The 25,370-nt window shown below is 46.4% G+C and overlaps 1 protein-coding gene across 1 annotated transcript in view; it reads right to left on the bottom strand.

The window, feature by feature from the left end:
• Positions 1-25,370, bottom strand: part of CFAP74 (cilia and flagella associated protein 74) — a 120,326-nt gene that overhangs the window by 22,605 nt on the left and 72,351 nt on the right. Inside the window, exons 22-26 of the mRNA XM_038746643.1 lie at positions 17,353-17,440; positions 15,640-15,813; positions 10,266-10,399; positions 5,060-5,336; positions 2,999-3,097 (exon numbers count right to left, since the gene is read on the bottom strand). Of these exons, the coding sequence (XP_038602571.1) occupies positions 2,999-3,097; positions 5,060-5,336; positions 10,266-10,399; positions 15,640-15,813; positions 17,353-17,440 (772 nt within the window). The remainder of the gene's footprint in view (positions 1-2,998; positions 3,098-5,059; positions 5,337-10,265; positions 10,400-15,639; positions 15,814-17,352; positions 17,441-25,370) is intronic.

Below are 25,370 nucleotides of genomic sequence, written 5' to 3'. Positions count from 1 at the left end.
GAGCTGAGACCGGCAGGTTTTGGTGACGGCTTGGATGTGAGGGCTGAATGAGAGAGCGGAGTCGAGGATGACACCAAGGTTGCGGGCCTGTGAAATGCGAAGGATGGTAGTGCCATCAACAGTGATGGGAAAGTCAGGGAGAGGTCAGGGTTTGGGAGGGAAGACAAGGAGTTCAGTCTTGGACATGTTGAGTTTTAGGTGGCGGGCAGACATCCAGATGGAGATGTCCTGAAGGCAGGAGGAGAGGCGAGCCTGGAGGGAGGGGGAGAGAGCAGGGGCAGAGATGTAGATTTGGGTGTCATCAGCGTAGAGATGATAGTTGAAGCCGTGGGAGCGAATGAGGTCACCAAAGGAGTGCGTGTAGATCGAGAACAGAAGGGGACCAAGCACTGAACCTTGGGGAACCCCCACAGTAAGGGGGTGGGAGGGGGAGGAGGAGCCTGCAAAAGAGACTGAGAATGAACGACCGGAGAGATAAGAGGAGAACCAGGAGAGGACGGAGTCTGTGAAGCCTAGGTTGGATAGCGTGTTGAGGAGAAGGGGGTGGTCCACAGTGTTGAAGGCAGCTGAGAGGTCGAGGAGGATTAGGACGGAGTATGAGCCGTTGGATTTGGCAAGGAGGAGGTCATTGGTGACCTTTGAGAGGGCAGTTTCCGTGGAATGTAGGGGACGGAAGCCAGACTGGAGGGGGTAGAGGAGAAAGACCTGCATCCTATTCCTGGCTCAACCACTTGTCTGCTGTGTAATTTTGGGCAAGTCACTTCACTTCTCTGTGCCTCAGTTACCTCACCTGTAAAATGGGGATTAAGTCTGTCAGCTCCATGTGGGACAGGATCTGTATATAACCCAATTTGCTTGTCTTCACCCCAGGGCTTAGTACAATGATTGGCACATAGTAAGTGCTTAACAAATATCACTATTATAATTATCATTATTATTATCCTACCCCACTTATCTAAAGACATGCATATTGGACTATCACCCAAAGGATGGGCTAAGGAAAGAAAAAATTGGAATGTGTTGCCATTCTTCCAAGAGGCCTTCCCAAACCGAGCCCCACCTTTCCTCATCTCACTCCCGTCTGCATCACCCTCACCTGTTCTCTCTGCTCTTCCTCCCTCCCAGCCCCACATAATGTACATATATGTACATAAGTGCATATTTGTAACTTTATTTATTTGTATTCATGTCTTTATTTATTTGTATTCATGTCTTTCTCCCCTCCTCTAGACTGTAACCTGGTTTTGGGCAGGGAATGTGTCTGTTTATTGTTATTGAGAAGCAGCACGGCTCAGTGGAAAGAGCACGGGCTTTGGAGTCAGAGGTCATGGGTTCAAATCCCAGCTCCGCCAGCTGTGTAACTTTGGGCAAGTCACTTAACTCCTCTGGGCCTCTGTTACCTCATCTGTAAAATGGGGATTAAGACTGTGAGCCCCCGATGGGACAACCTGATCACCTTGTAACCTCCCCAGCGCTTAGAATAGTGCTTTGCACATAGTAAGCACTTAATAAATGCCATTATTATTTGTGAGAAGCAGCATGGCTCAGTGGAAAGAGCATGGGCCTTGGAGTCAGAGGTCATGGGTTCAAATCCCAGCTCCACCAATTGACAGCTGTGTGACTTTGGGCAAGTCACTTAACTTCTCTGTGCCTCAGTTACCTCATCTGTAAAATGGGGATTAAGACTGTGAGCCCCACATGGGACAACCTGATTACCCTGTATCCCCCAGCATGTAGAACAGTGCGTGGCACACAGTAAGCGCTTAATAAATACCATCATTATTATTATTATTACTGTTGCATTGTGCTCTCCCAAGCACTAAAGTACAGTGCTCTGCACATAGTAAGTGCTCAATAAATATGATTGAATGAATTCATTCATTCAAGTACAAGTTTGTAACATATAGAGACGGTCCCTACGCAACAGCGGGCTCACAGTCTAGAAGGGGGAGGCAGATAAAACAAAACATATAAACCAAATAAAAGAAATAGAATAAATATGTACAAGTAAAATAAATAAATAAATAGTGTAATAAATATGTACAAACATATATACATACATACAGGTACTGTGGGGAGGGGAAGGAGGTAAGGTGGGGGGATGGGGAGGGGGAGTACAGGGAGAAGAAGGAGGGGGCTCAGTCTGGGAAGGCCTCCTGGAGGAGGTGAGCTCTCAGTAGGGCTTTGAAGGGAGGAAGAGAGCTGGATGGGCGGAGGGAGGGCATTCCGGGCCATGGGGAGGACGTGGGCCGGGGGTTGACGGCGGGACAGGTGAGAACGAGGCACAGTGAGGAGATTAGCGGCAGAGGAGCGGAGGGTGCGGGCTGGGCTGGAGAAGGAGAGAAGGGAGGTGAGGTAGGAGGGGGCGAGGTGATGGACAGCCTTGAAGCTGAGGGTGAGGAGTTTTTGCCTGATGCGCAGATTGATTGGTAGCCACTGGAGATTTTTGAGGAATGAATGAATGAATGCGTGAAAGAGTTCCCACCGTAGGCTCTGCAGCCAAGACAGTTCAGTTGCCACAAACTGTGCGCTGAACAGGCTCAACAACAAGTCAACCCAAGTGTTTCTGTTCCCTTCAAGCCCTTGATAGTCACCCCACCCTCAGTCCCACACCACTTATGTACATATCCAATCAATTAATTGATCCACAAATCGTATTTATTGAGCGCTTACTATGTGCAGAACACTGTATTAAGTGCTTGGGAGAGTACACTATAACAGAGTTGGTAGACATTATTTATTTCTTCATATTAATGCCTGTCTCTCCCCTCTAGACTGTAAGCTCCTTGTGGGGAGGGAATTTATCTATTATCTCTGTTGTACTGTACTCTTCCAAGCACCCAGTACAGTGCTCTGCACATAATAAATGCTCAGTGAAATCCATTGATTGATTTCTGCCAGTTTCAGGAAACAAGCCCCTCAGAAGTAGTGTTTGTGCTTACAAGGATGACAATAATGAATCTGCATTTTGGGACAAGACCGGCTCTGTTTCTAATACCTGCTTCATTTCATTTTCTTGGATCAGTATGGCCACTGCTTCTTTTCTGATCAAAAGATCTGACAGCACTGGTCTGAAAGACACTCGAATCAGGCACTTCTGTCATGAAAAGAACATAAAGAGCATCTCAGTGAGAGGTGAAAATGAAGAACCTTCAACTTACTGCTAATAAATCCCCTGACAACCCTACGCCAACAGCCCTGGAGACCCCAAATCTCCCCATCTTCCAAAACTCCACTGTTTATCCATCCCTCTCTGCATCAAACAGAAACCCTAAACTCCTCAAGAAACCCTATTTCTCCTTACAACTTACCCATTTTCTTAGGCCTTGGATTGTCATTTCCCTTCCTCTCAAACTTACCTCTCAAACTCGCTGTGTCTTATTCTTGTTTCTCCTGACCCTCACCTTACCATTGGATTTCAGTCACCTTGCCCCTTTCTATCTTACCTCACTGATTTCCTACTTCCCCCAACCCGGGGGGCACACTGTGGAGATTTTGTGATCATTCATTTCCCTCTACCCATCTGTCAGTCACTCAACCGTATTTATTGAGTGCTTACTGTGTGCAGAGCACTGTACTAAGTGCTTGGGAGAGTACAATATGACAGTATATAACAGTCACATTCCCTGACCACAATGAGTTCATGGTCTAGAGGGAGAGACAGACATTTATAGAAATAAAAAAATAACAGATAGGTATATTCATTCATTCATTCACTCATTCAATCGTATTTATTGAGCGCTTACTGTGTGCAGAGCACCGTACTAAGCGCTTGGAAAGTACAATTCGGCAACATATAGAGACAGTCCCTACCCAACAAGGGGCTCACAGTCTATAAGGGGGAGACAGACGCGAAAACAAAACAAGTAGACAGGTGTCAATACCACCACGATAAATAGAATTATATATACACATCATTAATAAAATACAGTAATAAATATGTACAAATATACACAAGTGCTGTGGGGAGGGGAAGGGGGTAGTGTATAGGGAGGGAGTAGGGGTGATGGGGAGGGGAGGAGGAGCAGAGGATGGGGGAGGCTCAGTCTGGGAAGGCCTCTTGGAGGAGGTGAGCTCTCAGTAGGGCTTTGAAGGAAGGAAGAGACCTAGTTTGGAGGATGTGTGGAGGGAAGGCATTCCAGGCCAAGGGAAGGACGTGGGCCGGGGGTTGACAGCAGGACAGGTAAGAACAAGGCACAGTGAGGAGGTTAGTGGCAGAGGAGAGGAGGCAGGAGAAGATATGAGCCTGGAGGGTGGGAGAGGCAGAGGAGCAGAGTGTGTGGGCTGGGCTGTAGAAGGAGAGAAGGGAGGTGAGGTAAGAGGGGCAAGGTGATGGAGAGCTTTGAAGCCAATAATGAGGAGTTTTTGCTTCATGCAAAGGTTGATAGGCAACCACTGGAGATTTTTGAGGAGGGGAGTGACATGCCCAGAGTGCTCTTGTAGACAGATAATCTGGGCAGCAGAGTGAAGTACAGATTGAAGCAGGGAGAGACAGGAGGATGGGAGATCAGAAAGGAGGCTAATGCAGTAATCCAGTTGGGATAGGATGAGAGATTGAACCAGCAAGGTAGCGGTTTGGATGGAGAGGATAGGGCGGATCTTGGCGATGTTGTGGAGGTGAGACCGGCAGGTTTTGGTGATGGATTGGATGTGTGGGGTGAATGAAAGAGCGGAGGCAAGGATGACACCAAGGTTGCGGGCTTGTGAGATGGGAAGGATGGTAGTGGTGCCCACGGTGATGGGAAAGTCAGAGAGAGGACAGGGTTTGGGAGGGAAGATAAAGAGCTCAGTCTTGGACATGTTGAGTTTTAGGTGGCGGGCAGACATCCAGATGGAGATGTCCTGAAGGCAGGAGGAGATATGAGCCTGGAGGGAGGGAGAGAGAATGGGGAGGAGATGTAGATTTAGGTGTCATCAGCGTAGAGATGATAGTTGAAGCTGCGGGAGCGAATGAGTTCACCAAGGGAGTGAGTAGGGTGGGATGAAAAAGGGAGCAAGTCAGGGCAGTTTTTGGCACATAGCGAGCCCAATTCCACCACGATTCATTGTTACTTCCTACCTTCCCCGGCCACACAGTCCCCACAGATGGGACGATGGTGATAGGTGCTCCTTCGGGTGGAAGGAATTCGAAAGACGTGGGGCCCACTGGGGCGGGCTCCCCACTGCCAATGCGGGGCACGCAGTGGGTCATGTGGTTCATGCTCACGTGGGCGTTCACCACGTACAGGATCACAGAGGAGACGTCGTTCAGAGCTGTGGCCGGGAACTTCACCAGAGAGTGTGACAGCTCCAGGGGTGGGTGGACTCCGATTGCCCTGCATGGGAGCTTGAACTGCCTGCAAAACACATATAGTTTGGCTCAGACTCTCGAGGCTCAAGCCTCCCAGAGATGCACTTTTGAGCCCATGTGGGTGGATGTGGTCGAATTGGCAGAAATAGTGACAGTAGCTAATGGGCAAGACCCACCTGGGTTCTAATCCCAGCTCTGCCACTTGTCTGCCTTGGGACCTTGATCAAATCACTTCGCTTCTCTGGGCCTCAGTTCCCTCATCTGCAAAATGGGGATGGAGACTGGGAGCTCCATGTGGGGCAGGCACTATGTCCAATCTGATTTGCTTTTATCCACTCCAGCACTTAGTACAGGGTCTGCCACATAGTAAGTGCTTAACAAATACCAGAATTACTGTTATTATTATTATTACAGGCCTGGCACATAGTAAGTGCTTAACAACTACCAGAATTATTGTTATTATTATTACAGCATCTGGTACAGAGTAAGTGCTTAACAAATACCAGAATTATTATTATTATTTTAAAAGCTGTCCTCTCCCTGTCCAATCCCTGACTTTCCCGTCACTGTAGACAGCACTACCATCGTTCCCTTTCTCACAAGCTTGCAACCTTGGTGTCATTCTCGACTCCGCTCTCTCATTCACCCCACACATCCAATCTGTCACCAAAACCTGTTGGTCTCACCTCCACAACATCGCCAAGATCCACCCTTTCCTCTCCATCCAAACTGCTACCTTGCTGGTTCAATCTCTCATCTTATCCCGACTGGATTACTGCATCAGCCTCCTCTCTGATCTCCTATCCTCTTGTCTCTCCCTACTTCAGTCTATACTTCACTCTGCTTCCCGGATTATCTTTGTACAGAAACGCTCTGGGCATGTTACCGCCCTTCTCAAAAATCTCCAGAGGGCTGCCTGGCAACCTACAAATCAAGCAAAAACTCCTCACTTTTGGCTTCAAGGCTGTCCATCACCTCACCCCCTCCTACCTCACCTCCCTTCTCTCTTTCTACAGCCCACCCCGCACCCTCTGCTCCTCTGCCGCTAACCTCCTCACTGTGCCTTGTTCTCACCTGTCCCACTGTCGACCCCTGGCCCACGTCCTTCTCCTGGCCTGGAATGCCCTCCCTCTGCACATCCACCAAGCTAGCTCTCTTCCTCCCTTCAAAGCCCTCCTGAGAGCTCACCTCCTCCAGGAGGCCTTCCCAGACTGAGCCCCCTTTTTCCTCTCCTCCTCCCCATCCCCCCCACCCTACCTCCTTCCCCTCCCCACAGCACTTGCATATATTTGTACAGTTTTATTAATCTATTAATTCTACTTGTACATATTTACTATTCTATTTATTTTGTTAATGATGTGCATATAGCTATAATTCTATTTGTTCTGACGATTTTGACACCTGTCTACATGTTTTGTTTTGTTGTCTGTCTCCCCCTTCTAGACTTTGAGCCCACTGTTGGGTAGGGACCGTCTCTATATGTTGCCGACTAGTACTTCCCAAGCACTTAGTACAGTGCTCTGCACACAGTAAGCACTCAATAAGTACGATTGAATGAATGAATGAATGAATGAATGAATGAATGAATGAAAGAGCTCTTGAAGAAGCCTGCCCTCCCGTAGTTTATACTCTCTCAGGGGCTTCCCAGCTCTAGCTCTCAGAGATGGGGAGGATTATCCCCTTGGAGGATCAGCTCCCTGGGGGTGAATCCTGGTGCTCATCAGTAGGTGCTCAATAGCCACGGCCTCTCCTCACCGGGCTGAATGCATCCGTTTCGCAGGGAGGGCTGTGATGGTCAGAGCTGTGACCTGTCCACTTGGAAGGAGGGGAGAGGAAGAAACAGTCATTCCTCCAGCCAGGGAGAAAGGGGGATGACTGCTTTCTCCTGCCCTTGGCAGAAGATGGAAGGAGGGAGCCCTGGGACAGTCACAGATGAAGGATGATTCCCTTGGACCACCACACTCTGGCTAATAACTTCGATTTGTCCCTTGGGGTTATCTTGGTGCTGCTAGGTCTTGGTAACCCTTGAGAATCAGGATTTGGCTCTCTGAGACCTTGCTAGTTCTAGATCGCTGAGCCTTCTGGGCTGTTGCTTCTGAAACCTGAACTAAGGTCTATCTCTCCCCAGGCCCTCGCCATCTTTACATACTGGCTTTTCCTCATCTGCTCCTCTCCAACTGATTCTCTTCACTGTTCCCAAGCAAACCTTCTCACTATCCCTCATTCTCAACTCCCTTGCCTCCCACCTCTCTCCTGAAACTCCCTCCTGACCCAAATCTGCCAGACCACAACTCTCCCCATCTTCAAGGAACCTCCTAAAAATCCTATCTCCACTGGGAAGCCTTCCACATTTAATTCACAACACCCTAGTTATGTCAACCCCGTCCTTAGCATGTATATGTTTTATTCTTAGCCTCAACAACTGTGCATCTTTTTTTATTTGAATTTTTCTGTATTTATTTAGCTATTTCTTGCTGATGCATTCATATAACTTCCTGTGACAACCCAGTTTATTCCTCTTGCTCCTACTATCTGTAAGGAGTTTTTGCTCATCTGCCCAATCTCATGATTACATAATAAGCTCCCGGAGGGCCATGCTCATGCATCCTTCTGAGGAGGTGCCCTCCTGTGCACTTAGTACAGTGCTTCATGCTTAGAAGGTGCTCAATATGTGAATAAAAGCCTAGAAGGAATCTGGTAAAACATCTGGCTAACATAGGTGACAAAGACCAGAGTGACTACTGAGGCAACTGCCTGCCGGGTGCTGGCCCTAAAACACATCCCCAGTGCTAGCCTGAGGCCACTTTTTGCAGCTCCTCTGCTGCTCCTCCTTTAAAGCACTCCATCACCTTGCCCCCTCCTATTCTTTTACTACGACCCAGCTGGCACACTTTGCTCCTCTAACGCTAACCTTCTTCCTGTGCCTGGATTGCACCTATCTCGATGCCAACTTCTCACCCACGTCCTGTCTCTGGCCTGGAACGCCCTCCCTTCTCAAATCTGACTATTACCCCTTCCCCCCCGCCCACCTCCCTCAAAGCCTTAATGAAGGCCTAATGAATCTTCCCCCAGAGGGCTTCCCTGTCTAAGCCCTCCTTTCATTATCTCCCACTCCTTTCTTCATCGCCCTGACTTGCCCCCTTTATCCATCCCCACTCCCAGCCCCATGGCACTTATGTACATATCTGTAATTTATTTATATTAATGTCTGTCTCCCAATTTAGACTGTAAACTTGTTGTGGGCAGGAGATGTGTCTGTTTCTTGTTATATTGTACTCTCCCAACTGCTTAGTCCAGTGCTCTGCACATAGTAAGCACTCAATAAATAGGATTAACCAACTGACTGACTCTGCACGCCTACTCACTCACCGCACTCTGTCCCAGCAGGATCACCAGTGGGAGGAATGAGAGAGTGTGAGTGATACTGCATAAACTCAATCGCTTTGCTCTGTTTTTTGGTCCTGACATCTCAGGAGCAAGGCAGCAGGGCCTAGTGAGAAGTAGTGTGGCCTAGTGGATAGGACACAGGCCCAGAAGTCAGAAGGACCTGGGTTCTACTCCCGGCTCTGCCATGTCTTTGTTCTGTGACTTTGGGCAAGTTTCTGTACTTCTCTGTGCCTCAGTTATCTCCTGTATATAATGGAGATTAAGACTGTGAGTCCCATGTGGGAAATGGGCTGTGTCCAACCTTATTACCTTGTATTTACGCCAGTGCTTAGTAAAGGGCCTGACATAAAGTAAGGGCTTAACAAATACCATTTAAAAAAAAGGTTAATTCTAAGTTGCTGGTGGAAGATTCTATTTCTTGCTTTTTAGGGAATTGCTCTGGAACAACCAGTTTCTCACAGTCAATCAATGGTACTTATTGAGTGCGTACTGTATACAGAGCACTCTACTAACCACTAAGGTAGGTATAATACAACAGAATTAGCAGATAAATTCCTTGCCCACAAGGAGCTTACAGTCTAGAGGGGGAGACAGACATTAAAATACATACAGAGAGGGGAAATAGTAGAAAATAAGGATATGTACATAAGTGCGGTGGAGCTGGGGTGGCTATCAAAGTGCTTAAGAGGTACACAGTCAAGGGTGTGGGTGATGTAAAGGGGAGGGCAAGTAAGAGAAATCAGGGCATAATCAGGAAAGGCTTCTTGGAGGAACTGTGATTTTAAGAGGTTGTTGAAGGTGGGGAGAGTGGTGGGGGACTTTTGGATAATAATAATAATAATAATAATAATAATAATAATAATAATAATAATAATAATGGTATTTGTTAAGTGCTTACTCTGTGGTAGGAACTGTTCTAAGCACTTGGGTGGACACAAGGTTATATGTACAGAAGCAGCGTGGCTCAGTGGAAAGAGCCTGGGCTTTGGAGTCAGAGGTCATGGGTTCAAATCTCAACTCTGCCAGTTGTCAGCTGTGTGACTTTGGGCAAGTCACTTCACTTCTCTGTAAAATGCGGATTAAGACTGTGAGCCCCTCATGGGACAATCTGATTATCTTGTATCCCCCAGTGTTTAGAACAGAGCTTTGCACATAGTAAGTGCTTAACAAATACCAAAATTATTATTATTATATGTAGAGGGAAGGAGTTCCAGGACAGAGGGAGAAGGTGGTCAAGGCGTGGGTGGCGGGAAAGAAGAAATCAAGGAACAGGTTGACATTAGAGCAGCAAAATGTGCAGGCTGGGTTGTAGCAGAAGATCAACAAGGTAAGCTAAGAAGCAGAGAGTTCGTTGTGGGCCAAAATGCCGATAAGGAGTTTCTGTTTCTCCCAACCCAAAACACTTTAAAAATGTGGCATGAGAAAGTCACAAGGGGATGAAGCACTAAACGAATGGTTGCTCCTAGTGATTTTCTCCCTCGTCCCGTCCAGCCCTTCCCTCCAGAATGCACAGAGGGACCCTGGAATCGCAGCCCAGGGGCGTGCTGCCCCTTCGTGGACTCAGCACAGTGGCCGGGGCCAGGCTCACCTGTTAATCTCGGACTTGCACACCAGGTCAAAGCTGTATTCCTTGGCCTTGTTGGGCTTGAAGATGACATCGAGGTGGAGGGTTTCCAGGGGCAGGAGAGTTCCAAACCCATCATTGGGCTGGAATTCCACCACCTTTCAAATATAAAGGAACAAAGGAAACTGAGGTGGCAGCAAAGATGATAATAATAATTATGGTATTTGTTAAGTGCTTACTATGTGCCAGGCACTGTACTAAGTGCTGTGGGGGATACAAGCAAATCGGGTTTGTTACTATCCCTCTGTGCATAGGGCTCACAGTCTTATTCCCCATTTTGTAGATGAGGTGACTGAGGCACAGGGAAGTGCAGTGACTTGCTCAAGGTGACACAGAAGACAAGTGGCGGAGATTGGATTGGAACTCATGACCTTCTGACTCCCAGGGCCCTGCTCTATCTACTATGCCAGTTGACTATGTGGGTCTGAAGATGCTCTGACCCAGCCCCGTTACATAACATCTCCTTCCCAGTGCAGGGGAGGCTCTTTGGGCAACTGGGCTTTCAGGCCAGGGGGAGCCCTTGAAGCCCCCAAATTGGAGGCTTTCTAGCTGCACCCTGATCATCATCATCATCAATCGTATTTATTGAGCACTTACTGTGTGCAGAGCACTGTACTAAGTGCTTGGGAAGTACAAATTGGCAACATATAGAGACAGTCCCTACCCAACAGTGGGCTCACAGTCTAAAAGCCCTGATGACCTGCAAGAGTTCATGCCACTTGAATATGAGAACACCCCTGTCTTTCCTAAGCATTGGCACAATACTCGTTTCAGTCCAACCTCACAGCAGCTCTGAGAGGCTTGGGGAGGCAAGGATTATTATCCCCATTTTACAGAAGAGGAAACTGAGGCTTGAAGGGTAAGTGTCTTGCTCAAAGTCCCTAATCAGGCTAAAGGCAGATCTGGGACTAGAACCCGGGCCTTCTGACCCTCCAACCATGTTCTTTCCACCCGTGTTCCTGCCTCAGCGGTCCAGTGGAAAAGTGGCTCCCAGCAGAAAGCAGGTATGCCGGGAAAACCCGCCTCAGTAAGTTTCCAGGCGGTCTGTACTGCGGTTTACTTGTTTGCTTCTTAATCAATCAATGGAAGCAGTAGTGTGGCCTAGTGGATAGTGCACAGATCTGGAAATTAGAAGGACTTGGGTTCTAATCCTAGCTCCACCACTTGCCTGCTATGTGACCTCGGGCAAACCACTTAACTCCTCTGTGCCTCCATTCCCTCATCTGTATAATGGGGATTAAGGCTGTGAGCCCCATGTCCACCCTGATTAGCTTGTTCCTAACCTAGCACTTAGTTCAGTGCCTGGCACATAATACGTAATTAGCAAAAACCATTAAAAAAATGGTGCTCTATGCAGAGCACTGTACTAAGCACTGGGGAGTGCACAGGACAAAAAACCTAAGTAGAAACATTCCCTGTCCACAATGAGCTTACGATCTAGATGGCCATTTACTCAGTTTCAGAAAGTTTTGGGCCGGAAAGCTGCCTGGTCCCTGACCATCTTCCTCAGCCAGAGAAATGACACAAGTGGGGAAGCCTGCGAAAAGAGATGATAAGCAGGCTTGGGCCATTAGGGCTTTCTGGCAGAGTCAGGATTAGAACCCTGGGGGGTTGTTAGGAGCCTTAAAATGGGGAGGTCTGTGGTCTGGCAGATTTAATAATAACAATAATAATAACAACAACTGTGGTATTTGCTAAGCACTTTGTTAAGCACTTACTGTGTGCCAGGCACTGTATTAAGTGCTGGGGTGGATACAAGAAAATCGGGTTGGACATAGTCCCTCAATCCCCACTTTAAAGATGAGCCTTAAAATGGGGAGGTCTGTGGTCTGGCAGATTTAATAATAACAATAATAATAACAACAACTGTGGTATTTGCTAAGCACTTTGTTAAGCACTTACTGTGTGCCAGGCACTGTATTAAGTGCTGGGGTGGATACAAGAAAATCGGGTTGGACATAGTCCCTCAATCCCCACTTTAAAGATGAGGTAACTGAGGCACAAAGCAGCAAAGTGATTTGCTCAAGGTCCCACAGCAGACAAGTAGCAGATTTGGGATTAGAACCCATGACCTTCTGATCCCCAGGCCTGTGCTCTAACCACTATGCCATGCTGCTTATCTAGGTTGGGGATGGGTTGGGGTGGAGTTCCAGGCTGGGATTACAGTGTGAGTGAGGAGCTAGAAGAGGGTAAGATGAGGGCAAAGTTCAGACAGAAGGTCAGTTTGGAAGCAGTGAAGAGGCTCAGCGGCAAAACCCCAACCACCGCACCTCTGAGGCCTTCCCTTTGCCAGGAAAGGAGGCTGGGTGGAAAATCCACTCCCTCATTGCCATCTGTGTGGGTTGGCCTTGTCCATGACATTTACAGTGAGATGCTTTTTAGAAAGAAACAAAATAAGAAGCATTACTCACTTATCGTGCCCCCACGAAAACAATAGAAAATGTATACACAGAAATGCAACAAGCACTTGTTCAGGGTCATAGTGTTGTGGAGCGTTTCCAGAACTGGTTCTCGCGCATCCCAGCTTCCATGAATTTCGGTCTTCCTTTAGCAAGGACCTCTTTCTGGGTAAATGGAACAATTTGACTTCTCCGTTCAGAAAGGCAGGGCCTCCTCCACTAGTTTTACTAAAACTTTGTTTTGGAGTCTTCAGGATCATTTGAGCCAGGCAGTTAAGGCTCCCTGAAACAGCTTGAACAAAAATGGTAGCTACAACAAGGTCGGTGAACTATGCTTTTGATCCTCATCTTGATTTTATCCTCCTGAAGGGGAAAGCCACTGAAGGCACCTTCAAAGTCAAACATGGGTAGGGGTTTGTCCTAGAACACAAAATTATGGTCTTGAAGAACCTTGTATTATGGAGAAATCACATTCCAGGGACCAAACTCCTCAGCATTTATGTACATATCTGTAATTAATTTATTTGTATTGATGTTTGTTTCCCCACCTCTAGACTGTAAGCTCATTGTGGGCAAGGAATGTGTCTGTTTACTATGGTATTTTACTCTTCCAAGCGCTTAGTGCAGTCCTCTAAACCCGGTAAGTGCTCAATAAGTATGACTGAATAAATGAAAGAATGAACAGGTTGGCAGTAGGTTGTTCAAAAATACCATCATGACTGAATGTTGCCATCACAAATGCCTTTGTCCTGTATCCCTTACATCCTTGACCGCACAAACACACAAAAGAAACTTCAAGTATTGTGTGGCACAGTTTTGTAAGGCTAAGGCATAGCTGGAAGGCAGGGAAGCCTCATGCCTTCAGTCAGTCAATTGTATTTACTGAGTGCTTACTATGTGCACAGCACTGTACTAAGTGCTTGGGAGAGCACAATACAATATTACAATACAACCACCTTGACTGGCTCCACCCACTTGTATATAACAGCTTCTTCCTCCATCAAATCTACCTGTCCCCAGACTGAGCCCCCTTTTTCCTCTCCTCCTCCCCAACACCCCCCACCCTACCTCCTTCCCCTCCCCACAGCACCTGTATATATGTTTGTACAGATTTATTACTCTATTTATTTTACTTGTACATATTTACTATTCTATTTATTTTGTTAATGCTGTGCATTTAGCTTTAATTCCATTTGTTCTGATAACTTGACACCTGTCCCCATGCTTTGTTTTATTGTCTGTCTCCCCCTTCTAGACTGTTAGCCCGTTGTTGGGTAGGGACCGTCTCTATATGTTGCCAACTTGTACTTCCCAAGCATTTAGTACAGTGCTCTGCACACAATAAGCACTCAATAAATACGATTGAATGAATGAATGAATGTCCCACTTTGCGAACTCTGTTCAATTGGAACAGACTTGTGCTGTGGGAAGAAAGTGCTGAGTACATTGCTTCCCACATAGTAAGCGCAGAACAAATACCATTAAAAAAAGGTTTCCTAATTCTTCCATTGTGTTCTAGTGAAGCAGCATAGCCTAGTGGGAACAGCACAGGCCTAGGCATCAGAGGACGTGGGTTTTAATCCTAACTCCGTCACCTGGCTGCTGTGTGATCTTGGGCAAGTCATTTGACTTTTCTCTAACAGTTTCCTCGTCTGTGAAGTGGGGATTCAATACCTGTTCTCCCTCAATCAATCAATGGTATTTAATGGTGCTTACTATGTGCAGGGCACTGTACTAAGCACTTGGGAGAGAACACTACAACAGAGTTGGCCAACCTATTCCCTGCCCACAACAAGCTTACCATCTGGAGGGGGAGACAGACATTGATATAAATGAGTCATTTTAAATATATAATTTAAAGATATGTCCATAAGTGCTCTGGTGTTGAGGGTAGGGCAAATATCAAATGCCCAAAGGTCACAGATCCAAATGCACAGATGACACAGAAGAGAGAGAGCAGGGGAAAAGAGGGCTTAATCAGGGAAGGCCTCTTGGAGGAGATGTGACTTAATAATGCTTTGAAGATGGGGAGAGTGGTGGTGTAGAGAATATGGAGGGGGAGGGAGTTCCAGGCTAGGGGGAAGACGTGCGAAAGGGGTCGGCGGAGAGATAGACGAGATGGGGGCCCAGTGAGTAAGCTGGCTCTAGACGAGCGGAGTGTGTGGACAGAACTGTATTAGGAGATCAGTGAGGTGAGGTAGGAGGGGCGACCTGACTGACTGCTTTAAAGTCAATGACTGGCAATGAGTTTCTCCCTCCCCATTACACTGAGACCCAAGTGGGACAGGGACTGTGTCCAACTCAATTAATTTATTCATTCATTCATTCATTCAATCGTATTTATTGAGCACTTACTGTGTGCAGAGCACTGAATGCATAATTTATCTCTTCCCCAGTCCTTAGTACACGACTTGGCATGTAGTAAGAGTTTAAAAATACCACATTATTATTATTAGCCAAATTTTATGAATGAAAAAATACAGAACTGGTGTATATCAACTTTTTCCTAACTGGTAATAACAATACTCATAATAATGATAATGACAATAATAATTATGGTATCTAGTTATCTAGAGTACTTACTCTGTGCAGGCACTGTACTAAACACTGAGAGAAACAAGATAATCAGATCAGACACAATCCATCCCAAATGGGGCTTGCAGTTTAAGGTGGAAGGAAGAACAGATACCGAATCTCATTTTTTCCAGATGAGGAAACTGAGGCCCAGAGAAGTGAAATGGCCTACCTATGGTCACCCATCAGGCAAATAGAGGGGTCAGGTCACCCAGGTCCTTTGCAGGGCAGCACTGATCTGCTCTCATTCTTCAGACATCATCATAACTGTTTACATTTAGAGTCAACTGGTCGCCCACCCAAACTGAGAGATGTAGTAATCCTCTCCAAACATTAAGGGGAAAAAGAAAAATCTCAATAAATACCTCAGGGATCCCAACAAATCCAAACTCTTGAGGCAGGATGGCTTTATTCACTAGCGCGATTCTTGCTCGGACAGCTTCATAGATAGTGCAGTATCCAAAATCCACCACTGCTGGATGGAGTTCCAAATCAGAACTTGTGACAATTGCATGGACAATAAAGTTCACAGGCTTAATCTAAAAGGCAAGCGGGAGATTGGGGGAGTCAATCAATCATTCAATCCATCCAGGGTATCGCTTGAGCTCCTATTGAGTGCAAAGCACTGTACTAATAATGACAATAACCGTGGCATTTAAGTGCTTAGTATGTGTCCAACACTGTCCTAAGTGCTGGGATAGATACATATCAATCAATCAATTGTATTTATTGAGCACTTATTGTGTGCAGAGCACTGTATTAAGTGCTTGGGAAGTACAACATATAGAGACGGTCCCTACCCAACAATGGGCTCACAGTCTAGAAGGGGGAGACAGACAACAAAACAAAACAATTAGACAGGGACTGCAATCAGGCTGGACACTGTCCCTGTCCCACACAGGGCTCACAGTCTAGGTATGAAGGAGTGGGATTTAATTCCCATTTGTACAGTTGAGGAAACTGAGGTTCAGAGACGTTAACTGACTTGCCCAAAGTCACCCAGCAGACAAGTGGCAGAGTTGGGACTAGAACCCAGGTTCTCTGACTCCCGTTCATTCATTCATTCGTATTTATTGAGCGCTTACTGTGTGCAGAGCACTGTAATAAGCACTTGGGAAGTACAAGTTGGTAATATAAAGACACGGTCCCTACCCAACAGCAGGCTCAGAGTCTAGAAGGGGGAGACAGGCAACAAAACAAAACATATCCCAGCTCTTAGAACAGTGCCCAGCGCTTAGAGCAGTGCTTTGCACATAGTAAGTGCTTAACAAATGCCATTATTATTATTATTATATTAACAAAATAAAATAAATAGAATAAATATGTACAAGTAAAATAAATAGAGTAATAAATATGTACAAACATATATACAGGTGCTGTGGGGAGGGGAAGGAGGTAAGGCGGGGGAAGGGGGGTTTGAACCCATGACCTCTGACTCCAAAGCCCGGGCTCTTTCCACTGGGCCATGCTGCTTCTCTATAAGCAGAAATAATAAAAAAAAAAAATAATGGAAATTATAATAATAGAAATAAGAGAAATAATTTCCACCCTCAGGTTGTAGGTAGGGGGCTACTGGGCCCGGCTGGGTGACCCCCGCTACAGACTAGGCCTTTGCTCTTTCAACTAGGCCATGCTGTTTCTCTAAGAGAAAGGGGGAACAGTGTAATTAACTTATACCTATTCCAGCACTTAGAAAAAATACAAGTACAAGTACAAATACCATAAAAAACACGACCAGGGGAGACTTTAAATGTGGAGGGCTGTGGTCCGACAGACTTAGGGTGGAAGGTGGGTGTGGGTGGAGTTCCAGGCAAGTATTTAATAAGTACCACAATTATCATTCTTATTGCTGTGCACACAGTAAGTGCTCAATAAACACTACTGATGGGTTGATTAGTTACAATGTCAGTTTCTTCATCTGTAAAACAGGGATGAGACTTCCTTCCTCTGACTCAGCCCTGGGTGGGAAAGGCACTGTATGTGATTATTGATATCTATGCTACTGTTCAGCTGAGAGTAAGAGCTTAATAAATACCATAATTATTATTTAAGCTACATTGCTTTGCAGTGTCACAGACCTGATCAGCAACTGATATTGTCATTGGTGCTTCCAGCACTCTGGTATCTTTGTCAAAATACTTTCCTGCATCTTCTGGAAGTGAGTGCCTGAAAGAAGAAGAAATGAACCCTTTCATTCATTCAATCGTATTTATTGAGCACTTACTGTGTGCAGAGCACTGTACTAAGCGCTTGGGAAGTACAAGTTGGCAACATATAGAGACGGTCCCTACCCAACAGCAAGCTATACACTAGGAAAGCCATCGGATGTATGCGTAAGGCAGGTGAAATCTTCAATTCGGGCTGGTGTGCTAGTTAATTTACAAATAAGCAGAAGAACCAGAAAAAGCAGTGACTTACAGGTTTTGTGGCTGTCCAAGACCTCCAAAAACTGAAAATCCGAAGTGGGATATTCATCATAGGTTGCTCGCCTATGTCCTCCCTTTGTCCTGGAAATCCTCCCCCGTTCATTTTTGACAGACCACCACTCTCCCCACCTTCAAAGCTCCTACGAAAATCAAAGCTCCTGCAAGAAGCCTTCCCTGATCAACCTCTCTTTTCTCTACCCCCTTCTCTCCCTCATTTGAGAAACCTATGCTCTTCACTCTGTGCCCGTTAAGTGTTTGGATCCTCATTCCACCCCCATCCCCAAAGCACTTACATCAATCAGTAGTATTTACTGTGTGCAGAGTGCAGTACTAAGCTCTTGAGAAGGTACCGTACAGCAGAATTGGTAGACACAGTTCCTGCCCAGAAGGAGCTAATGGCCTGCAGGAGGATATGTACTTAGGTACACATCACTCTATCCTGCCCCTTCCCCTATCTGTAATTGATTTTATTACTTGTTTCTATCTTAGACTGTAAACTCTTACTAATTCTACAGTACTGTACTCTCCTAAGCACTTAGTACAATGCTCCCTACACAGCAGGCATTCAATAAATATTATTGATCATCTTCCATTATACTGGACTGTCCCATGGTCATTCAATCATATTTATTGAGCTCTTACTGACACATTCCCTGCCCACAATGAGCTTACAGTCTAGAGCGGGGGAGACAGACATCAATACAACTAAATAAATGACAGTTATGTACATAAGTGCTGTGGGGCTGGGAAGGGGGAAGAACAGAGAAAGCAAGTCAGGGCAATGCAGAAGAGAGTGGGAGAAGAAGAAATGGGGCAGGGGGGGTACTTAGTCAGTGAAGGCCTTGGAGTAAGCACAGTAAAATTTTTAAATGGGACTTGTTAAGTGCTTACTTTGTGCCAAGGGCTGTACTAAGTGCTGGGGCAGAAACAAGGAAATCAGGATGGGCTTTGTCCCCACCCCACATGGGCTCACAGTCTAAGTAGGTGGGAGTAGGATTTAATCCCCATTTTACAGATGAGGAAACTGAGGCTCAGAGAATAATAATAATGCTGATGATGATGGCATTTATTAAGCGCTTACTATGTGCAAAGCACTGTTCTAAGCGCTGGGGAGGTTATAAGGTGATAAGGTTGTCCCACATGGGGCTCACAGTCTTAATCCCCATTTTCCAGATGAGGTAACTGAGGCACAGAGAAGTGAAGTGACTTGCCCAAAGTCACACAGCTGACAATTGGTGGAGTTGGGATAAGAACCAGGTCCTCCCATGACCAGGCCCAGGCACTTTCCACTAGGCCATGCTACTTCCTGTGCATGATTCCCCTAAAAGGGGCTCCCCGCCATGAGGGGACTGGTTGCTCTATTGACAGGGCTGTAATAATGATAATTTTGGTCTATCTAAGTGCTTACTATGTGCCAGGCACTGTGCTAAGCTTTGGGGTGTTTACAAGCAAATCGAGTTGGACACAGTCCCTGTCCCAGGTGGGGCTCACAGTCTCAATCCCCATTTTACAGATGAGGTAACTGAGGCACAGAGAAGTGAAGTAGCTGGTCAAGGTCCCACAGCAGACAAGTGGCAGAGCTGGGATTAGAACCCATGACCTTCTAACTCCCACGTCCGTGCTTTATTCACTATGCTGTGCTGCTTCTATATCTGGAACCCCCCCATCTTTCCACTCCCAAGTTCAACCAACACCTCACTGTGGCCATGGAGGGCGGGGGACTGGAATAGCCTGAAGTAGTCAGTCAATTGTATTCATTAAGAACTTACTCTGTGCAGTGCACTGTACCAAGCACTTGGGAAAGTACACTACAATATAACAGACTCATTCCCTGCCCACAGCAAACCTACAGTCTAGAGGGAGAGACACACATTAATATAAATAAATAAATTAAAGATACGTACCTAAGTGCTGTGGGACTGGGAGGGAGGAGGAATAAAGGGAGCGAGTCAGGGTGACGCAGAAGGCATTGGGAGAAGAGGAAAGAGGGGCTTAGTCAGGGAAGGCCTCTTGGAGGAGATGTGCCTTCAGTAAGCCTTTGAAGGTGGGGAGGATGATCATCTATAAGATTCATTCAATCGTATTTATTGAGCGCTTACTGTGTGCAGAGCACTGTACTGAGAGGAGGAAGGTTGTTCTAGGCCGGAGGCAGGATGTGGGTGAAGGGTCAGTGGCCAGATAGACAAAATCGAAACACAGGGAGAAAATTAGCATTAGAGGAGCAAAATGTGCAGGCTGGGTTGTAGAAGGAGAGTATCGAGGAGAGGTAGGAGGGAGCAAGGTGACTGAGTACTTTAAAGCCATCGTGAGTAGTTTCTGTCTGATGCAGAGGTGGATGGGTGACCACTGGAGGTTCTTGAGGAGAGGGGAAACTTAGCCTGCCGGGGCTGGGCCTTCAGCAGTCAAGGCGTCTCACTAAAGAACCACCTAGGCATCTCGGTGAGGAGGACAGTCCCGGCAAGAATCCGGAAAAAGGCTGGCTAGCCTAGCTGGTGAGGAATGCTTCCTGACCCTGTTGCTTTGTCATAGCCCCTGACAATGTACTGCATGCCCCCTACCACGCGCTCACAAGCCTACCCATTCGTTGCTCTCCGGGCCCCTTGCAGGAACCAGTAGGCAGGGGTGAGAGAGTGGGAATAGTGTTCCACAAACCACCATCACTCTGATGATGATTATTATTATGGAATTTGTTAAGCGCTTACTCTGGGTCAAGCACTATACTAAGTGCTGGGGTAGATACAAGCTGATCAGGTTGGACACAGTCCCTGTCCCACATGAGGCTCACGGTCTTAATCCCCATTTTACAGATGAGAAAATTGAGGAATACATAAATTAAGTGATTTTTCCAAGGTTCCACAGCAGAAAAGTGGTACAGTCGGAATTAGAACCCAGGTCCTCTGACTCCCAGGTTTGTGCTCTTTCCATCAGGCCAAGCTGATCACTTCCTTTGTGTGGGTGCATGATCGTGATGTCTTTTTCAGGCCTGAGGCTCACCTGTGGGGTTTGATGGCCAACTCAATTACCGGTCACTACAGCAATTACAGACTGCAGGGAACCGCTGGCTCTTTGCAGCCCTGGCCCAAACAGCATCCAACATGAAGCAAGTAAATGCACCGCCTAGTGACAAGAGCACAGGCTTGGGAGTCAAAGGATGTGTGTTCTAATCCTGGCTCAACCACTTGTCTGCGGTGTGAGCTTGGGTAAGTCACTTCACTTCTCTGGGACTCAGTTACCTCATCTGTAAAATGGGGATTAAGACTGTGAGCCCCCCATGGGACAGGGGCTGTGTCCAACCTGAGTAACTTGTATCTACCCCAGCACTTAGAACAGTGCTCGGCACATAGTAATGCTTAACACATACCATTATTATTATTATTAGAAGTGCCCTATCATATCAGAACTCGTACAAGGGAGGTACAAACAGCTCTCTAAGGCTTAGATTCTATATTATGGAATAATAATTTTCCCACCAATTTACCTCAAGTAAATTGGGCCTGGAAGAGAGTCAAGTAAGATGAAGCCAGGGGTCTCCTCCCTCCCAGCAGCCTCCTCTTTGGCCAGGAATATTGTGAGAGCTAGCCCTGGGAGGGAACTGAACTCATAGTTCCACCCAAACTCTGCCCTCTTCCTGTCTTTCAATCACTATAGACAATGCCACTATCCTCCCAATGTCACAAACCAATAACCTTACTATTGTCTTTGACCCTTCTCTCTCATGCCACCCAATCTGTCACCAGATTCTGTAGGTTCCTTCTTCACAACGTTGCTAAAGACTGCCCTTTCCCCTCCATTCAAACTGCTACCATGTTAATCCAAGCACTTGTTCTATCCCCCGTCCTTCCCCTCCCCACAGCACCTGTATATATGTTTGTACAGATTTATTACTCTTGTACATATTTACTATTCTATTTATTTTCTTAATGACGTGCATCTAGCTTTACTTCTATTTATTCTGATGGCTTAACACTTGTCCACATGTTTTGTTTTGTTGTCTGTCTCCCCCTTCTAGACTGTGAGCCCGTTGTTGGGTAGGGACCATCTCTATATGTTGCCAACTTGTACTTCTCAAGTGCTTAGTACAGTGCTCTGCACAGAGTAAGCACTCAATTAATACAACTGAATGAATGAATGAATGAACCCATCGCAGACCAAGCCGACTGTCAATACGATTAGACCATCCGAACGGAAAACTGGACAGTGACTTGGTGATCTCACAGGGTTTCCTTTACTGCTGGGGTAATGAAGAGAAATTTCCCTGGTTGATGATGATAACCAGAGGCCTCCAAGATGCCTTCCCCATCTACGCCTTCATTTCCTCTTCTCCCACTCCTTTCTACCGGTCCCTGACTTGCTCCCTTTATTCATCCATTCTTCCAGCCCCACACAACTTATGTACATATCTGTATTTATATTATATTATATTAACTTATAGTTATATTAATATTTCTCTCCCCCTCTAGACTAAGCTTGCTGTGGACAGGGAATGTGTCTATTAATGTATTGTACTGTTCCAAGTGCTTAGTACACTGCTTTGCACTCTGTGAGCCCTCAATACAGTTGAACGAAAGAACAATGATGGGGATGATGATGAGAACATTTATTAAATTATTTTTATGTGTTAAGCACCGACTGGGGTAGATGCAGGATCATTATATTGAATATAGTTCCAGTCACTTACGGGACTCACAATCTAAGAGAAAGAGAGAGGAGGTTATCGTTACCTCCACATTACAGTTGTGGAAGATGAGGCCCAGAGAGGTTAAGTGTCTTGCCCAAGATCACACCCAGGCCAGTGGCAGAGCTGGGATTAGAACAAGGGCCTCTTGATTCTTCACTCTTCGCACAAGGCCACACTACCTCCCTGGTGAAAGCTAGCATCTCAAACCTTTTGACAATCAAAGTCCAGGCCAGAAGATGTTTTCTAGAGCATTCCCACCTGTCCTTTGGAAGGAAAGAAAAAAACCAGTGGCTACCAGTCAACCTACGCATCAAGCAAAAACTCCTCACTTTCGGCTTCAAGGCTGTCCATCACCTTTCCCCCTCCTACCTCACTTCCCTTCTCTCCTTCTACAGCCCAGCCCGCACCCTCCGCTCATCTGTGGCTAACCGCCTCACTGTGCCTCGTTCTCACCTGTCCCGCCGTTGACCCCACGTCCTCCCCCTGGCCTGGAATGCCCTTCCTCCACACATCCACCAAGCTAGCTCTCTTCCTCTCTTCAAAGCCCTACTGAGAGCTCACCTCCTCCAGGAGGCCTTCCCAGACTGAGCCCCCTTTTTCCTCTCCTCCTCCCCATCACCCCGCCCTACCTCTTTCCCCTCCCCACAGCACCTATATATATGTTTGTAGAGATTTATTACTCTATTTGTTTTACTTGTACATATTTACTATTCTATTTTGTCAATGATGTGCACCTAGCTTTACTTCTATTTATTCTGATGACTTGATACCTGACCACATGTTTTGTTTTGTTTGTCTCACCCTTCTAGACTGTGAGCCCGTTGTTGGGTGGGGACTGTCTCTATATGTTGCCAACTTGTACTTCCCAAGCGCTTAGTCCAGTGCTCTGCACAGTAAGTGCTCAATAAATACGATTGAATGAATGAATGAATGAATGAATGAATGAATGAATGAATGAATGAAAACCAAGTGCTAACAGGAGAGCGAGATGAATTACGTGGTAGTCAGGGTTGCCCATATTGGCTTGGTTTGAAAGGAATTCCAGTTATTTCTGAAGCAGCAGAGAGCTCAGAGAGGAATGGAGCAATGTGTCTTAGAGCCTTGTAAGACGCTTTTGCAATCTTTTCTCCTCTTTTCTTTCTTTCTTTTCTTTCAATCGTATTTATTGAGCGCTTACTGTGTGCAGAGCACTGTACTAAGCGCTTGGGCAGTACAAGTCCGGGCGCTCATTTACAGACTGGTTTAGAATCCACAGAGATGGCCTTGCTACCTGCCAGGGCTATTATGGGACTTACAACCCAAACTGGATTTGATGCCAAAGCCTCATCTACCACCATGTACCTCAGGTTCAAAGCTATTGCGGGCAGAAAATAAAATGATTTGGAAATCTTGGGGTTTTTTTATGGTATCTGTTAAGCGCTTACTATTCCGTTAAGTGCTATGTGCCAGACACTATCTAGAGCTGGGGTAGATACAAGATAATCTGGATGGAAACAGTCCCTGTTCCACATGGAGCTCACAGTCCTAATTCCCATTTTACAGATGAAGGAACTGAGGCACAGAGAAGTCAAATGACTTGCCCAAGGTCACACAGTTGACAAGTGGCAGAGCCAGGATTAGAACTCAGGCCTGGGCTCTTTCCATAAATCCACGCTGCTTCTCTTGCACCTCAAAAGGATGTTATCAAGTGGGCAGCCTTCAAAAGAGTTCCAACATGCAATGGTTACTGACCGAGTTACTCATTCCTAACCATGAGCCATTTCCTCAGCACATTTGCTGAGCACGACTGATCAAGGACAGGGAGCCAATAGGGTGTGCAATGATGGCTCCCCCGGGGGGTTGCAGTCAGGGAATAGTTGCAAGAAAAAAAGGATGAAGAGGACACTGTTTTCCAAATGCGACAAGAGTGTTCATTTAGAGTTTTAATCCCAGCTCTGCCTGAAAACATCTCAGACCATGGGGTATGATTCTTTTAGGAGCGGTTTTTGTCCTGCAAGGAAAATGTCACTGGTCATTCCTGTGTGCCACTCACTGGAATGACAACCTGAGCACATCCATCCAATTCCCACTGGTGTGAACACCAGATCCAATGGCTTACTGCCTCACGAAGACTATTTTCCGTGTGTTCTTTCCCTCTGGTGGGAGATGACCATAGTCACTCAGTGGGAAACAGGTACATAAGGGCTTTGGAGGCAGCTTTAAAGCACTCAGTCACCTGGCCCCTACATCACCTCACTACTCTACCACCCCCCAGCCCACACACTTCACTACTCTAATATTAACCTTCTTACTATACCTCCATCTCATCAATTTTGCCACCAACCTCTCGCCCTGCCTCCGTCCTGGAAAGCCCTCCCTCCTCAAATCTGACAGAGAATTACTCTCCCCGCTTTAAAGCCCTACTGAAGGCACACCTACTCCTGGAGACCTTCCCTAAGTCCTCTTTTCCTTTTCTTCCACTCCCTTCTGCGTCATCCTGACTTGCTCCCTTTGTTCATCTCCCCTCCCAGCCCCACCGCACTTACGTACCTAACTGTAATTTATTTATATTAATGTCCATCTCCCCTTCTAGACTGTAAGCCCATTGTGGGCAAGGAATGTGTCTGCTTATTGGTACATTGTACTCTTCCAAGTGCACAATACAGTGCTCTGCATACAATAAGCGCTCAATAAATACAACTGAATGGGTGAATGAATGAATGAATACAACTGAATGACTGATTGATTGATCCATTCATTGTCTACAGGAGGGTGTCAAGGTAGGCAACCAAGACACTGTTATTCCAAATATGGGGGTGTCCCTGTCCGAGTCCATAGTGAGTTACTATAAGGGGACTTAAGGATGGAGAGGGGAGAGTTAGAGGTGTTGAGTGGTCCATCCATCCCTAACTATGATCTGTCCAAGGTGAGCCACCAACACCTGCTTCCTCCAAGCATCCTGTTGTCCCTGTTGGTGATGGAGACTTGGGTTGGATGGATCAGTGGTCTGACC

This window comes from Tachyglossus aculeatus, chromosome 5 (assembly GCF_015852505.1).
Source record: "Tachyglossus aculeatus isolate mTacAcu1 chromosome 5, mTacAcu1.pri, whole genome shotgun sequence".
Taxonomy (NCBI): domain Eukaryota; kingdom Metazoa; phylum Chordata; class Mammalia; order Monotremata; family Tachyglossidae; genus Tachyglossus; species Tachyglossus aculeatus.
Note: the sequence above shows the minus strand (reverse complement) of the source record. Positions and strands in the feature narration are given on the sequence as shown.